Consider the following 17,129-nt stretch of genomic DNA (forward strand, 5'->3'; position numbering starts at 1 on the left):
TCAATGCCCGAGTTGGTCATGATGCTGGCACCTGGTCTAGAGTGATTGGAAGGCATGGGCCAGACCAGCTCAATAACAACTGTAGGAGGCTGCTAGATTTTTGTGCAGCCCATGGGCTTGTAATTATCAACACGCTCTTCCGGCATCGGCGCATCCACACAACATCATGGATGCATGCCGGGTCCAAGCAAGAACATCTGCTGGACTACATAGTGACGGACCAGCGGATGCGAGCCCATGTCCTTGACACCAGGACCTACCGTGGATCTGATCTGCCCTCTGACCATCGACTAGTCATCTGTAAGATGCGCCTGCCATTCTTCCACTCCGGTGGTGGGTGTACACCCAGGACCCCATTTCAACCTAAAGTGGCCTGGTCTCAGCTGATGAAAGTTGCAAGCGAGAATTTCATCATCGCTTGCAGCTGGGGTTGGCATCGTCCCCCACTCCTCCTGATGTCGAAGGTAAATGGGCCAGGTTTAGGACTGTGACTCATGCAGCGGCAATGGCTGCTTTGGGTACGCAGTCCAGACCTCCCCAGAAACCCTGGCTGACAGAGGAGGTGTTCAGGTTAGTTGAGAATAAGCAGCAGGCCCACTCTCATCGGCTACAGCATCCCAAGTCAGAGAATGAGGTTTACCGCAGCCTTCGTTCGGAGGTTCGGAGAGCCGCAAGGCGCTGCAAGGATGGGTGGTGGTCGCGGGTTGCTGAGGAGATGGAGTCTGCCTCAGTGGCCCGCGATCACAGATATAATGGGAGGCTGATCGACGCCCGGGTGCGATCAAGGGATGGCTCCCTATTGGTCAACCACGTTATGTATGCCGATGATTTGGTAATAGCTGCTCATTCAGAAGAGGAGTTGGAGACGCTGCTGCTGAGACTGGAGCGTGCCACTAAGAGGTGGGGCCTTACCATCAGCCCCACCAAAACTAAGCACCTGCCTGGGTATTTTGTACCATCGGACACTCCACCCCCACAACTCCCAATCGGTGATGGGGCAGTAGTGGAGAGAGTGGAGAGTTTTCCATACCTGGGCAGTGTGCTTATGACCGGCTCCAGTTTAACAGCAAAGGTCTCACTCCGAATCAGTCGAGCAGCAATATATTTTCATCGGTTGCGTAACGCTGTGTGGAAGCTATCTGGTCTGTCGCTCCGCACGAAGCTTCAGGTCTTCTCGGCTAGAGAAGAGATGGAGTGATGTGGTACAGGAGGACGTGGAGCTGAGTGGACTTGCCGATGACTGGTACCAGCGGTGTCTAGATCGGCCTCTGTGGAGGAGGCTCGTGAAGGACGCTACTGGGCAGTTGGAGGCAGTCGCCCTCCAACAACAACGGAGGGCGGAGGAGCGACGCTCACAACAACGAGCGGAGCGCCGGGTGGCTAAAGCACAGCAAGTTGGTTCAGTAGGGGGCACAGGTGGTGCATCAGCCAGTCATCTCGGTCAGTCGACCCGTGGCACCAGGGTCTGCCCCGTGACCTCCTGCCAGCGGACGTTCGACACTTCACGTGGCCTCAAGGTGCACATGGCCTGGCACAAGCGTCGTGGCGACGTCACTACCACTTAGTGGCGAATGGCGGTTGTTGTTATTGCATGCGCTAACAGTAGTGTAGCGGTTAGCGCGCTGCGCTACGAACCTGGCAACCCGAGTTCGATTCCCATTCACGGCCAACGCCAGTGACGATTATTTGAAACGGTCCTAGGCCTCCCCTAGGTCAACTCAGCCTAAAATGATGGTGTGGTGTTGACCACCCACCCCCTCGTGTGCCGTGCCGGCCTTCATAAGTGCTCGCTAATAGCACTTGCCCCAACAGTCTGTTAAGGCTATACGGGGGATCTTTGTATTTGTATGCACACATGCGTACATGTGTGAGCACATGTGTGAGCACGTGTGTGAGTGCACATTTGTGTCTATGTGTCTATGTGTGCGTGTGTGTGCATGTGTGTATGTGCGCGCCCGTATGTGTGTGTGTGCATGTGTGTATGTGCGCGCCCATGTGGGTGTGTGTGCGCGTGTGTATGTGCGCGCCCGTGTGTGTATTGTAACATTCTTACCTGCCCCTACTGGACATCTGTCAAAAATAACTTCATAGCTCATTGCATTCCTCCAGGATATATACATATTCTGATTATATTTGGCAGGCGCGGGCGTGGGCGAGGTGGGCGTGGTGATCGTGGACCCACAGGGCCGTGCCGACTCGGTGGAGGTGTCGCTGGAAGACCGCGGGAACAGCGTGTACCGTTGCACGTACCGGCCCGTCACCGAGGGCCCGCACGCTGTGCACATCACCTTCGCCGGGGAGCCCATCCCCCGCAGCCCCTACACCGTTGTCATCTCGCAGGGTGAGTGTGCACGTTCACGTGCATGTGTGCTTGTGTGTACACGTGTGTGTGTTTGTGAGTGTGGCCAGCGGTAGTGGAGCTGTTAGCGCGCTGTGCTAAGAACTCGGCGAAGCGAGTTCTATTCCCGCTCACGGCCAACACCGATGATGATTATCTGAACTGGTCCTGGTCACCACCACGGCCGGGCGTGGTGGTGGCCACCCACTCCCTCATGCATGTGGCGTGCCAGCCTTCATAGGGGCTTCTTGCTAACAGCATTTACTCCAACAGTCTGTTAAGGCTCATGTGGCCCAGTGGTAGCATGCTCACCACTCGTTGCATAAGGTCACGCTTCTGCCACCCTGGTTAATACTGAAAATACCGCGTGCCGTCTGCTTCACAGTGGACGTTGAAGATCCCATCACGTCATTCGAAACAAGTGCCGACATCACGGTCCAAACTTGCCAAATTCTGAAAATTACACCCAAACTATTGCATTGTTTTTTTCACAACAGCAGCAATGGTCGTCCCCTACTGGCACTAATGCCATATGGCTTACAGGCAAGAGTGACCTTGTGCCGCAACAGGGACAGCTGCCACTGGCGGGGGGGTGTCCTTGCAAATGCATTGAGATGAATAGATTAGATGCAGGTCACTCGCTCCGAGACGCCGCCAATGTCTGCTGGAGGACAGCTTTATGAGACACACAACTCATCGTTATAATCATGTGTTTGTGTGTGTGCATGCGCTAACGGTAGTGAAGCGGTTAGCGCGCTGCGCTACAAACCTGGCAACCCGAGGTCGAGTCCCACTCACGGCCAACACCAGTGTCAATTATCTGAACCGGTCCTGGGCCTCCCCTATGTCGACTCAGCCTCAAATAAGTACCTGGTGTGGTGTGTAAACATCACTGGGGAGACAAAATCGGCCGGGCGTGGTGTTGGCAACCCACCCACTCGTGTGCCATGCCGGCCTTCATAGGTGCTTGCTAACAGCACTTGCCCCAACAGTCTGTTAAGGCTATACGGTGGATCTTTATATGTTTTTTGTGTTCGTTTGTGTGTGCAGCCTGCAACCCGAGCGCGTGCCGCGCGTGGGGCCGCGGGCTGCAGCCCAAGGGAGTGCGCGTCAAGGAACACGCCGACTTCCGCGTGCACACCAAGGGCGCCGGCACAGGAGAGCTCATTGTCACCATCCGCGGCCCGCGTGAGTGGCTGCGCCCTGCCGACGAGACAAATAAAATGAAGCTGCTTGCTGCCGAGGATGTGCTTGTGCGTGTGTGCGTGAGCGATGCTCGAAACAACTTGCGGGGTGACAGGCAGGTAAAATGCAGCGATTTTGGCACAGGTGGTGCATCTGCCAGTCATCTCAGTCAACTCATGGCACCCGGGTCTGTTCCGTGACATCCTGCCAGCAGCGCGAGCCATCCACAAATCACGTGACGGCCTCCATGTGCACCTAGCCTCGCACAAGCGCTGTGATGAATCCACCACCACTTGGTGGTGAATAGCGGCTACTGGTTCGGTTTTTATACCTCTCTCTCCATCCATCACCATGACCACTACATGCCTCCACTCATTGAGACTGCATGCGGAGGAGAGTGTGGGGGTCACGGTGGAGAGTTCACGACCCGATGGGCGTTCCTTCCCCTCGCCTCTCCCGCAGGTGGCACGGACGAGGCGGTGAAGCGCACAGACGTCGGCGATGGCGTCTTTGAGTTCGAGTACTGCCCCGCGGCGCCCGGGAAGTACACGATCACCATCACGTGGGGCGGCCACAACATCCCTCGCAGGTGACCATGCGCGCGCCCCCGCAGACTCAAGCACGCGCAGCACAGCGACGATCGCAGTTCCAACTCGATTTACCATTTCAAACGAGCGCTGATTATTCACGTACAGTTTGTTTCAAAAATTAACTGGTAGGCTTTAAAACTGTTTTACAACCTTCCAGGAAACGATCCTGTTTGTTAACTTAGTGCACAGCAGGTAGGTGCTCCCGATTTCCAGATGAATAAAAAAATAATCGGGCCTAGACACGCGGACTGTCGAACGGTCAGGCGTCACGCCGCGTGCAACATCTCTTCTTCTTGGTTCTTTCGGTAAAGTCACGTAGAAGGGAAGTAATAAAATAATAAAAATAAAACATAATAAAACAATTCTCACGACGTTTCGGCCACAACGCAAGCAGCCGTCCTCAGGCGAAGAATGAGAACATTATCAAGCTAGGAGCTTATATAGGTGTAGCGAGGAGGAGCGCCTTAACAAAAGAATGTGCATATGAAGAGGAATTTAGCATACCAATGGGCAATGCATAGGAGGTGGGCGGAGGGGTTTCAAAGTCCCATTATGCCCATGCATTATGCAGGATCAACAGCACCACGGGGGGGCGCAAGGAACAGCGTTAATAAAGGAAAGGAATGTTAGTGATATGTAGCTGCATTTGCCAAACAACCACGTAGAAAACCAAAGTGAAAACTACATAAAAAACTAAAATATAAACTGATACTTACTATACTCTACAATAAGCTGAGTTACTAACAACAAATAATAAATTACAATTCTACGTCGTAAGAAGTATATAATATACTTCCATCTAAACTTTATTCTCTTAGCATATACAGTACTATATACTGCCATAGATAAACCCAACATTAAATTATATACTTTATTGCTGTAAACCACCCTATACTTTATACATTTTAATATAACACTATGTATTATTCAACTCACCCTAATGTGTATCGAAATGGTTTATTACGTCCTTCCAATGATTGCTAAGCCTGAATCCATCTTCTCGGTTAAAATTGTCTCTGTGTTTGTATATGTGGATCGCCTCATGAACGAATCTCTCATGATAGCCAGATGGCTTGCAGAGAACCTCCGTCTTGGAGAAGTCAATGTCATGTGAGCCCACTGAGTTATAACAGTGGTCTGCCACGGCTGTGGTGTTTGTCCTACCGTGTTTTAGATCAGCTTTATGTTCACGAATGCGGTCTGAGACGTGTCGTTTGGTTTCCCCAATGTAACTGCTACCACAGAGGCAACTTAGTTTGTAGACGCCAGGGTACTGTATGTCTGGAATCACATCTTTTACAGACGGTACCAGATCACGGATTTTATGTATTGTGTTGAATCGGACCTGGATCTTGTGTTTAATCAGGATTTTGGAGATCTTTTTTGTGACCCCAGCAATGTAGGGTAAGGTGATGGTCTTGAAAGGCTCCTCAAAGTGCAACATCTCGTTGTGCGGCTCGCACGGTAACGTTATATTCACTAATCAGACATTTCTGAGAACAAACGCTTGAGTTTGACAGCGTTACGAAATCCATTACTTTTTTCTACCTTCAAGATTGCTTTGTCCTAACTCTGCTGTTGAAGGGGAGACTCTCAGCCTCTTTGTAATGAAGGCACAGGAATAAATTAGTGATGTACGTTTTGCTGCACCAGCCCTTTCGAGGTGATCGTGGAGGTGGAGGCCGGCACCCAGAAGGTGCGGGCCTGGGGGCCCGGCCTCGAGACCGGCGTTGTCGGGAAATCGGCAAACTTCGTGGTGGAGGCCGTGGGGACAGAGGTCGGCACGCTCGGTGAGACGCGCAGATGCACGGCCACACGCATGCACAGCTGCATGCATACACAAAAGACGCGGTCACGCACACACGCTCGTACGCACGTATACATAATGGTGTTAGTCAGGACACCCATGTAGGCGGCATTGATGTTGTTGATGCTAACGGTGCCACCGACATTCGTGTCATAGACGGTGACACTGACTGGGACGGTGACACTAACGTCGATGACGATGATGATGTTGTTGACGTCTCCCCATTTCCGGCCCTCTCCTCACTCACCTCCCACCCCCCACCTTCCCCCACCTCGTCGCACCAGGTTTCTCAATCGAGGGGCCGTCGCAGGCGAAGATCGAGTGCGAGGACAAGGGCGACGGCTCGTGCGACGTCTGCTACTGGCCCACGGAGCCGGGCGAGTACGCGGTGCACGTCGTGTGCGACGATGAGGACATCAAGGGCAGCCCCTTCATCGCCCACATCCTCCCGGCACCGCCTGACCACTTCCCCGAGCGCGTCAAGGCCCACGGCCCGGGCCTGGCGCACACGGGCTGCGTGGTGGACGCGCCAGCAGAGTTCACCGTGGACGCTCGCGCCGCGGGGAGAGGGGCGCTCAAGATCTATGCCCAGGTGACGCGCGGGCGCACGGGTTGCGGACGGCACTGCAGGTTGCTAAATGAAACATTGGCATAATGTGTCAGGATTCTAATACGGCAGCATGCCAACGAGCCGTCACACAAATTAGTCTGTGCGCAAGCAAGTCGGCACGCTAACTAGACACCATGCGGCCGTGCCAGCGTGCTCACGAGTTGTTCCTCTTAACGAAGCCGCACTCCATCGAGCCAACATGCAAATGAGCCACCTCGCTCACGAATTGAAATGCTGATGCGCTGGCATGCTCAGGGTTTGACACCCTAACGAGTCGGCATGCTAACGATCTAACTCGCTAACAAGCATGTACGCTACTGAACCAGCACTCTTAATGAGCAGCATGCTAATTAGCTCCCTCACTTGCTGGATAACACCTGCCAGTGGACACACCAATAGCTTTGGAAACTCAGAGTGTGTGTGTGTGCATGCAGTTAGTGCACTGCGCTATGAACCTTGTGGCCTGAGTTCGATTCCCGCTCACAACCAATAATAGTGGCGAATATTTGAACCGGTTCTGGGCCTCCCCTATGTCGAATCAGCTTTAAATTAGTATGTGGTGAGGTGCGTAAACATCGCACTGGGGAGACAAAGGCGGACGGGCTTGGTACTAGCCACAGAATCCCCTCGTGTGCTTTTTTGTATAGGGGATCTTTTTCTTTGTTAAGTATGTTCAGTTTATTTTGGATGATGATGATAAAGGAAGCAATGTTGATGCTGCTGAGGACGATAGTGGTGGTGGTCCTGATAGTGGTGGTGCAGTGAATAGCCTGGTCGCTCGTGACGGTCGGTGTGTGGCGTTGATGAAGATGATGATTATGGTAGTGGTGATGTTGATGATGCTGTCTCTGTTGATGCAGCAGCTGCTGATAATTGTCGTGGTGTTGATCATTAGTGACGGTGGAGTGAATGTTCGATGGTGATGGTCGCTGTGTGGTAGAACGCCGAGGGGGAACTGATCAATGTGGAGGTCCGCGACAACCACGATGGAACGTTCCACTGCTGCTACACTCCGCGCAAGGCCATCAAGCACACCATCATCATCGCGTGGGGCAGCGTCAACATCCCGCTCAGCCCCTTCAGGGTGAGCGCCCAACACTTGCAGCAGCAGCAACACTTTTAAATCTTGATTGAAAACTCATTGTGATTAGTTTGTTATTAATCCCCTGCACCTCCGATTAGCATGGTTGGCTATATACGGTGGGAAAGAATTTCAACATACATACAACAACAACTGCACTACAGCTGGGATACCCCGCTGAGTGGTGATGCGGCTCAAGGGTAGCAGCGCCCTCACTGCTCGTTACAGGGGGTCGCGGGTCGAATCCAGCGGCTGCTCTGGTTATTACCACAATGTACCTATTTGGGATTATACAGCAGTAATCATCGCCCCCTACTGGCAGCAGACCAATGCCCCAGGCCACAATTGCAAATGAGACTCATCCTGGCCTCGAGAGTTCAAGTTCATAACTGGGGTACACAAATAATCTTGGAAGTATAATTGATATAATCGATTATGCCCCTGATTATCGATTCAATTGCTCAACTAATCGGGTAACACAGGGAAAAGAGTCTCACCTCTGCTCCCACATGCCGCTGGATGGGAGGTGATAGGCGAAGCTTGGTGATGTCCGAAGCATCCTCAGACGTGTCACACTGGCTCAGCGTTAATGTGATCACTTTCTGAAGATTTCGAATTCAAATCCTGGTTGGGGGTTGACTCAGCCCATCATCCCTCAAGGGCCAATAAAATTAGTACGTCTTTGTGGGGAAGTCAACAATGGTTGTCTTATGGATAGATTTGTCACCGCCAGAGCGATGTGGAATTTCCATCATTGGCTCTGCAGGGTTGTAAACGGGGGATCAGAAATCACATGGACTTTTTAGCGTTCACTTTGATTTGCTGACTCGAAGAGATGCCTCACCTGGCGTCTGCGCCGCGCGATTCCTTTCGGCCAGGTGAATGTTGGAGAAGGGAGCCACCCGGAGAACGTGAAGGTGTACGGCCCGGGTGTGGAGAAAACCGGCCTCAAGGCCAACGAGCCGACCTACTTCACCGTCGACTGCAGCCAAGCCGGCCAAGGTGAGGCCTCAGCGACAACGGCGCCACCATCGTCCTTATAGTAGACACACAGAGAGATAAACACACACTGAGATGGAGACAGTCATTACAGAGAGACAAAGACAGGCACACATACTGAGATACAAAGGACACACACTGAGATGGAGATTGAGATACATACCATCACCCGAACTCCGGTCATTCTCGCAACGACTTTAAGCTGGCCATAGAAAACAGATGGTCACTGCATCGCGCACTTTCAGATGCGCGTCTGTGGCCATCTGAAGCACTGTTTTTTCTGATATTACGAAGCCACTGGAGCTATGCTACTTTTGAATCATCTAGATTGAAAACTAATTTCTTGATAACTTATTTTTGTGTTTACATTGTTGTCCTTCCCCACACCTCCGATTAGCACAGTTGGCTACATACGGTGCAAAAAAAGTTCTACATACATACAGAAATGAAGCCACACTCACACACTCTCTATTTTATTTCCATCTGACCGCTCAGGTAGCTTCGCGGTAGAGCGAGCGGCCCGCAGTCGGAAGGCCCGGAGTTCAATCCCCAGTTGGTGGTTGACTTGGCCCATCATCTCTCCGGGGTCAATAAAACTAAAAACGAGGAATTTCCACGGCTGGCTCTGCAGGGATGTAAACCAATACCTCTGTAGGACTTGAAATATCACGCGCCACGCGTTCTGTTGCTAGGCAAGCGAGCAGAGTACAGTAGGAGCATCTGAGGACACGGTTGTTGTTGTCGTGGCATTAAGGGGGGGTCGTTAAAAGACGCGACAGGTGTTAGGGGTGACTGAGGACGCAGGCTGGTGATTGGTCAGGTGGGTGAGTGGCCAATGACCGGCGCCGGCCTGGTGGCAATAACATGGTCACGTGAGGCTGGGGGCCTGGGAGCGGGGGACGAGATAATTGATTGGGACTGATTGGTGCGGGGATAAAGGGCACAGCGTAACGGAGAGACGGGAGTCTTGGTTGGGATTAGAGCTGGAGTGGTTGGTGCCCGAGAGAGAGACGGAGCAGCAGTGAGCAGGAATAGATACGATAAGGATAGAGAGAACACAGTGTATGGTAGCAGTGGATAGAGAGAACACAGTGTACGGTAGCAGTGGATAGAGAGAACACAGTGTACGGTAGCAGGGGATAGAGAGAACACAGTGTACGGTAGGAACGGGGAGACATAGAGTGTTGTTAATGGCGGGTCGTGCATCGGAGCAAACGGAGAGACACGGAGCGATGATGAGGAGGTGTGAACTCTACGCGTGAATAAACGAGACGAGAAAGGCAACGAGAGTACGAGTCCTACACCTCTATTCCCATTTGAGCAGCAGGAGAGTACTTTGTGAAACAGCTGCCACTTTGCAGGGGGAAGTCAAGAGAAAGATAAACTGGTCCCCGCCAATAGCAATGTGGAATTTCCCCAATCGGCGGCGGTTGTGGCGGCGGCTGTGCTGACGGAAGGGTCCCCCTCCTCGCCCCCCCCCCTACGCAGGCGACGTGAGCATCGGCATTAAGTGCGCCCCGGGGGTCGTGGGCCCCACGGAGGCCGACATTGACTTTAACATCATCAAAAACGACAACGACACCTTCACCGTCAAGTACTCGCCACCGGGTGCCGGCCGCTACACCATCATGGTGCTGTTCGCTGAGCAGGTGGGTAGCGCGCTCGCATGCACGCACCATGCGCATATAGACACACGTGCACGAACGGTCGTCACATATGCACGCACACGTGCACACAGACGAAGATCTCCCCGGTGCAAGAGGGAGTGGGTGGCCTCCTCTGTGTCCCCAGTGGCGATGTTAACACACCGCAACATGTACTCATTTAATTCCGAGTCGACTTAGGGGAGGCCCTGGACCAGTTCAGATAATAGTCACTGGTGTTGGTGGCCGTGAGCGGGAATCGAATTCAGGTCACTGGTTTCATAGCGCAGCACGCTAACTGCAATCCCCCGCCTCAACACACTCCTCACATGCGTGCGTGGGTCCCTGGCTCGGTGAATTGATGAGATACCAGGGATGACACTCCAGTGATGGGACCTCGGTGAAGGAGCCTGTGTCGATGGTGGTACTGTGATGTCCAACGCTGCAGGAAATCCCGTCCAGCCCGTTCCGGGTGAAGGTCGACCCATCACACGATGCCAACAAGGTCAAGGCCGAGGGCCCGGGACTCCGGCCACAAGGTGAGCCCTCCACCATCCCCACGAGCCGCCACGGGGCTCCCTCCCTACTGACCTGAGCCCCCTACCATCACCATGAGCCACCACCCAACTTGTTGATTATGATGATAATAGTAATGATGCCACTGCTGTTTGTGTTGATGATGGTGCTAATGACTTTAATGATGGTGGGTTTGCTCCAAATGCTCAGGTTTCCTCGCACCATTTATAAATACATTAATTGGCTGAAAACATCTTAATATATAGAGAACAGCAGAGCTCGGGGAATTGTTGGTCATGCCGGCTCATCACCCCCTTGCTGCTCCTGCCGCCTTCCCGCTCGTCTGTGCGATTCCTCCTTGGCTTTTGTGAGAGATGCAATTTGTGTGAACGATGATGCTGTATATAAAACTAATCACGATGATGACGGCAGGCGTGGAAGTGGGCGTGCCGACCCACTTCACGGTGTTCACCAAGGGTGCCGGCAAGGCCGGACTCGAGGTCCACTTTACCAGCTCCACCAAGGGCGACGCCGTGCGCGACTTTGAGATCATTGACAACCACGACTTCACCTACACCGTGCGCTACACGGCCATGCAGCAGGTGCAGCCTCGCCCGATTGCTCACCCATCCGCTCGCCCACCCACTTGCCCACCCACCCGCTCCAAAACCTACTCGCACTATCTCCTAATCCTATCGTCCACTCAACCACCTGCTGAAATGCTCACCTGTTCACCCACTCGCTCACTCACTTATTAACTGACTCACCCACTCACTCACTTATTCATTCACTCACCCACTGGCCTGATAACCGAGTCACACATATTTACGTGATTCACCAGCTCTTTCCTCCAAAACGCTGGGTCGCAGACATGAGATGAGAGCTGATCGAGTCAAGTTAGCGCAGTAAAATCCAACATGCCTCCCTGGTTAACACTGCAGGTTTATTAATCGTAAGATATGCGCCGTCTGCTTTTACAGTGGACGTTACAGATCGCCCCACGTCATTCAAAAAGTGTAGGCCATTGTGTGCTGGCATCACTGTCCAAATTTGGAAAATTTGAAAAATGACCTACAGCTTACTTACTCAATTGGTATTGCACATTGCAACTGTAAAACCACTGCAGACTGTGCATTGCTTCGTGATGATCGCCATGTGCTATAAGAACGGTCGCGCGAATACCAAAAGTTCAAGAACTCAAGAGACCAGGATAGGAGCCTCCTTTGCAAGAGTGGCCAGGGACACCAGCATTTTTGTAAAAGAAAAAACACAGCGATAAAGCGAATAGAAATCAGGGCAAAAGCAATAGCGACGAGGAGCATGAGGGTGACGGTGTCGCCCCTCCCTGGTGTGTCGCCGCAGGGCTCCATGACGGTGGTGGTCACCTATGGCGGGGACCACGTTCCCAAGAGCCCCTTCACCGTCGCCGTGGCGCCGGCACTGGACCTGAGCAAAGTTAAAGTCAGCGGCCTGCAGTCGCGTACGTGGCACGGCGCGGCGTGTGGTATGGCGCGGGCACTGCCGCGAAGTGTGTACCACCATGTGCGTGCATGCGTGTGTTCGTGTATGCATGTATGTAGATCTTCTTTCGCACCGTATGTAGCCAGCCGCACTTAATCGGAGGTGCGTGTGGGGAGTAGTAATGTCATGGTTAGTGCGCTGCTCTACAGAACGCTGTCTGCCTGGATGTGTAGCCGGCGGGGAGGGTGGGTGATGGAGCTGTGTGGGAAGCAGTAGGGTAGTGGTTAGCGTGCTGAGCTATGAACCCAGCGACCCCAGTTCAATTCCTGCTCACGACCAATAACAAGTGATGATTACCTGAACTGGTCCTGGAAATCCCCTAGGCCGACTCATATGAGTACCTGGTGTGGTGTTTAAACATCAGCGGCTGGTATGGTATTGACCGAACTACCCGCTTGTGTGCCGTGCTGGCCTTAATAGGTGCCCATTAACAGCACTTGCCCCAACAGTCCGTGTCGGCGGCACGGGGGATTTAGATGGGCTCCCTCTGGTGGACGCACCTTCCACCGGAAATGGCGTGATCAATAAACTGCAGGGCTGCGTGATCGATCACTGATGACGATCGCGGCCTCGAATCCGCCAAGCTGCCCTGCATAATTCTCCAGTGTGGGGACTAACCTTGAAGATGTGCGCGCCCTCTGCTTCACAGAGTACATTAAAGATCCCCTGACATCCTTGTAAATGATTCGGCCGTTCTGTGCCGGTGTCGCAGTCCAAATTTTGCCAAAGTCTGGAAAACTTTACGTATATCAATTGGGATTTAGATGCATAGCAGCAATCATCACCTCCTACTGGCAAAACTCATGCCCACTCCGCAACCCAGTACTCGGTGACCTTGTTCCACACACGGACAGCTGCCACTGGGGGTGCCCTTTCAGATGTGTTGAGATGCGACCCAAGTCACTTATTGCGTGAAACGCGACACCCCGGTGGGCAGGGGGCTAAAACGACAACAACAGCAACCTCATCGGCACCGTTCTCATTGTTTAACCGCGGCCTCTGTCCTCCTCCCCCCACTGATTGCGGAGTAGGCGTCGACGTGGGCCGCGAGCAGAGCTTCACCGTGGCAACACGCGACGCCGGCGGGCAGGGAAAGCTGGACGTGCGTGTGTGGGGGCCCTCGCGCAAACCTGTGCCATGCCGCATAGAGCCGGCGCCCCCCGCGGCCGGGCCAGGCGCCCCCCTCTCCGTGCACTACGTGCCCAAGGAGGAGGGGCCCCACAAGGTGGAGGTGACGTACGACGGGCACCCGGTGCCCGACAGCCCCTTCGCCGTGGAGGCCATCACGCCCGCCGACCCCACCAAGGTGTGGCCTGGCACGCACATTCGCCTCCCCCCGCCCAGCCCCCCACCTCCCGCCCTGTTCCATTGTGCTCACACAGAGCCACTGTTAATAAAGCTGAGAATGTTGGTCTGGTCTGGAAAGCCAACAGGCCACTAGTATTCATTAGCAGATGAAAAAAACAATGTTAAACGCCAAACAAAATAAGTAACGATGCGATCTGCTTTTATCTCTTGTGCGTTCTGGTCTGGCTGTCACTCTCGATGTGAATATTGCACCGACAATTTTTGGCTTGGCGACAGAGAATATGGAAGAATATCTAGAATATCAAACTATATCTACTGGACATCTGTGAAAACTATTGGACATCTGTCAAAAAGAGCTTCATATTTCATCAGATTCTTCCAGTCTTAAGGGGCGCTGAGCCTTCAGCAGGTAGCGGAGTGGGGGCGGGGGCTCAGCCCTCTCCAGTCCCCCGACACCACGGGGCTGGTACCGTGGTGCTCCAGGTGCCGACACAGAGAGTTCCTGCTCAGTGAATCCTCCCCTACCCATCGCACCTCCCCGCCCACTCCCCACATATGCCCCTCTTCCTCACTCTCTTCCACTCCTCCCCACAGGTGCGTGCCTACGGGCCGGGCCTGAGCGGCGGTGAGGTGGGCAAGCCGGCGCCGTTCACCATCGACACGAAGGGTGCCGGCACGGGCGGCTTGGGCCTCACGGTGGAGGGGCCGTGCGAGGCCAAGATCCAGTGCCAGGACAACGGGGATGGCTCGTGCTCCGTGTCGTACCTCCCGACGGCGCCGGGGGAGTACACCATCAACATTCTGTTCGCTGACACCCACGTGCCGGGCTCGCCCTTCCGAGCTCAGGTGCCGCCCCCCCCCCTCCTTCCCTTTTTCACCCAGCCCCTCCACCCCCATGATGATTGCTTCCAATCGTTTTGCGTGATTTTATTCTGAGTTCTCTCCAATTTCCTGCCGTAGCGAAAAAAAATACGCAGAATGTCACTGAAATCGGCCAATACAACATTCCAATGCTGAGAAATTACCTGAAAAATTACTCTATTGAGATCACGCAGCAGGAGCAACATTGTCTCCGACTAATTTCCTCCCATCGCTAAAGACAAAGATCCCCCATATAGCCTTAACACACTGCTTGGGCCAAGTGCTGTTCACGAGCACCTATGAAGGCCATCGCTAAACACACATATACATGCACACACGCACACACAATACAACTGCTATTGGCCAAACCGAATCCCAAAGTACAAAGTGACGAATTATTTGACAATTTAATTCAGCGAACGCCTCGCCCCCGGCGCTGCTGCCCGGCCTCTTCAGGTGCGCCCCTCGTTCGACCCGAGCAAGGTGACGGTTCGGGGCCCCGGGCTGGAGCGCGGCAAGGCGGGCGAGGCGTGCGTCTTCGCGGTGGACTGCTCCCGTGCCGGCACGGCCGAGCTCACCGTCGAGGTGGTGCAGGCGGACGGCGCAGCACGCGCCGAAGTGCGTGTCCACGACAACGGCGATGGCACCTACGCCGTCACCTACGTGCCGCCCGGCCCGGGCCTGTACGCCGTCACCGTGAAGTACGGCGGGGTTCCCGTGCCGCGCGTGCCCGTGCGCGTGCGCATCGAGCCGATCGTCGACACCAGCGGAGTCCGCGTTTTCGGCCCCGGCGTGGAGCCTCGCGGTGAGCGATGGCGCCGCGGTTGATGCGCGCGGCCAGGCGAGGAGGCCATCGTCCGGCAGTGGTGTCGTCCATGCCAATTTCGCTTGTTGACTCCTCCACCCATGTCGACGACTCGAGCGACTAGACACTGACTGTGTCATCTAATCCACCACCACACTGTGTTCAACCACCACAAATTCACTGCAACAGCAAACCCTGCGCGCGTTACGCCACTACCACAAATTCACTGCAACAACACAACCCGCTCACTCATTCACTCACACAGTCACACGCCCACTCATCCAGCACACTGTGTTCAACCACCACTATCTCACTGGAGGTTGCAACAACACAACTCGCTCGCTCGCCCATTCACTCACCCACCCATTCACCACTCTGCAGGTCTCAATGATTATCTTTCTCATTTTCTTTCCTTGCACTGTGCCACTTTATATTTCCCTTCTCCCACCATCGTCTCGTTTTCTCTCAAGCTCTCATGACAATAACCAAGGTCAATTCAAGAAATACGCTTGAAATGCATTTTTAACAGCATTGTCACGAAGCGATGAGACGCTGTAGCCAAGAGGATAGGCAAGTAGAGTACCATGCGACCAGAGGCAGGGATTGAATCTGAGTTATTTGAAGGTCAAACTCAGCCTCCTCGTTTTACACCCCCTTTTGGCAAATACCAGTTCCACTGTGTGCATGAGTTTAGCTATGTGGGGAATACCACAGAACCCAGAGGAAACACATGCAGAACAGGGGAAGATAACGTATAAATGCCACACACTCTAATCTAATGTAATGTTATATTTATAGAGCGCCTTCACGCAATGCGCTTACCATAATTTAAAATAACGGTGACAAAATAGAATGATGTAGATGGCAGGGCAGTGCAAGGATTGAGAAATGAGTGACCGCGATTGAGGGTACTTAGGGATCACAAACGGTTGGGGAGGTACAGGAAGGAGACCACAAAACTCCACACAGAAAGGCGCCTGAGCCGGAAATTGAACCCAGACCCTTCTTGCTGTGAGGCACGAGCATTGTTCCCACTGCGCCGCCGCCACCGTGCCACCCCTAAGCTTGGCCGTTGTGTATCCCCTCACCCCAGGCGTGCTGCGTGAGGTGAGCACCGAGTTCACCGTGGATGCTCGCTCCCTGTTCTCCGCTCGCTCCACGACCACCACCACCACCACGACGACCACCGTGGCAAGAGGCAGCCCGGGGGTGGCTGCGGGGAAGGTGCGGGCGCGCCTCACGGGGCCGTCGGGCACCAAGACGGACACCACGCTCACCGACCAGGGAGACGGCACCTACCGCGCCGAGTACACCGCCTACGAGGAGGGTACGCACGGGGGCTCCGGGGGCCGGGTCCGGGGTTCTCTGGGCCAACGGATGTAGGACCCGGGCTTGGGGCGTAGCGATTGCACCCGAGCGGTGGTAACGTGTTTGCTGTTTTTTTGCGGAGGTTCGCGGTTCGAATCTGGCGAGCCGCCCCGGTCAATACTGCGGTGTGCTTGTTCACCGTAAGTCTGCCACCTGCGTGCCGGCGCCAGTGTCAAAATTTATTGAAAAATTACACTGCAAACACTAAATTGGGATCACACACACACATACGTCGTAACATCATTCACTACTTGCAGACTCGATTCGTCTGTGAAACACAGCGGCCTCCGCAATAGCCCTGTGCTCTTAAGAATTACACGAATAACCAAGTGCATTTGATAATTGCCGTTATTACCTCGCACAGTTCACTGATCGCGCTTTTCCTCTCGTCAACTTCCACTGTCAATGTGGAGAGGCACGCGCCGCGAGTCTGAATTTAAAGCTGAGAAATGGTAACCAGCGCCGCCACCGCACCTCTGTGTGTACTGAGTGGTGAT

The 17,129-nt window shown here is 53.8% G+C and overlaps 1 protein-coding gene across 1 annotated transcript in view; it reads left to right on the plus strand.

Annotated features, from left to right (window-relative positions):
- LOC144944399 (filamin-C-like) overlaps nucleotides 1-17,129 on the plus strand; it is a 58,293-nt gene that overhangs the window by 16,670 nt on the left and 24,494 nt on the right. The window contains exons 8-22 of the mRNA XM_078872537.1: nucleotides 2,141-2,341; nucleotides 3,389-3,526; nucleotides 3,986-4,112; nucleotides 5,767-5,903; nucleotides 6,205-6,512; nucleotides 7,471-7,614; nucleotides 8,490-8,613; nucleotides 10,099-10,259; nucleotides 10,702-10,792; nucleotides 11,202-11,371; nucleotides 12,132-12,249; nucleotides 13,322-13,596; nucleotides 14,193-14,444; nucleotides 14,916-15,264; nucleotides 16,358-16,591. Coding sequence (XP_078728663.1) covers nucleotides 2,141-2,341; nucleotides 3,389-3,526; nucleotides 3,986-4,112; nucleotides 5,767-5,903; nucleotides 6,205-6,512; nucleotides 7,471-7,614; nucleotides 8,490-8,613; nucleotides 10,099-10,259; nucleotides 10,702-10,792; nucleotides 11,202-11,371; nucleotides 12,132-12,249; nucleotides 13,322-13,596; nucleotides 14,193-14,444; nucleotides 14,916-15,264; nucleotides 16,358-16,591 — 2,829 coding nt within the window. The remainder of the gene's footprint in view (nucleotides 1-2,140; nucleotides 2,342-3,388; nucleotides 3,527-3,985; nucleotides 4,113-5,766; nucleotides 5,904-6,204; nucleotides 6,513-7,470; nucleotides 7,615-8,489; nucleotides 8,614-10,098; nucleotides 10,260-10,701; nucleotides 10,793-11,201; nucleotides 11,372-12,131; nucleotides 12,250-13,321; nucleotides 13,597-14,192; nucleotides 14,445-14,915; nucleotides 15,265-16,357; nucleotides 16,592-17,129) is intronic.

Source organism: Lampetra fluviatilis, chromosome 34 (genome assembly GCF_964198595.1).
Source record: "Lampetra fluviatilis chromosome 34, kcLamFluv1.1, whole genome shotgun sequence".
Lineage (NCBI taxonomy): Eukaryota > Metazoa > Chordata > Hyperoartia > Petromyzontiformes > Petromyzontidae > Lampetra > Lampetra fluviatilis.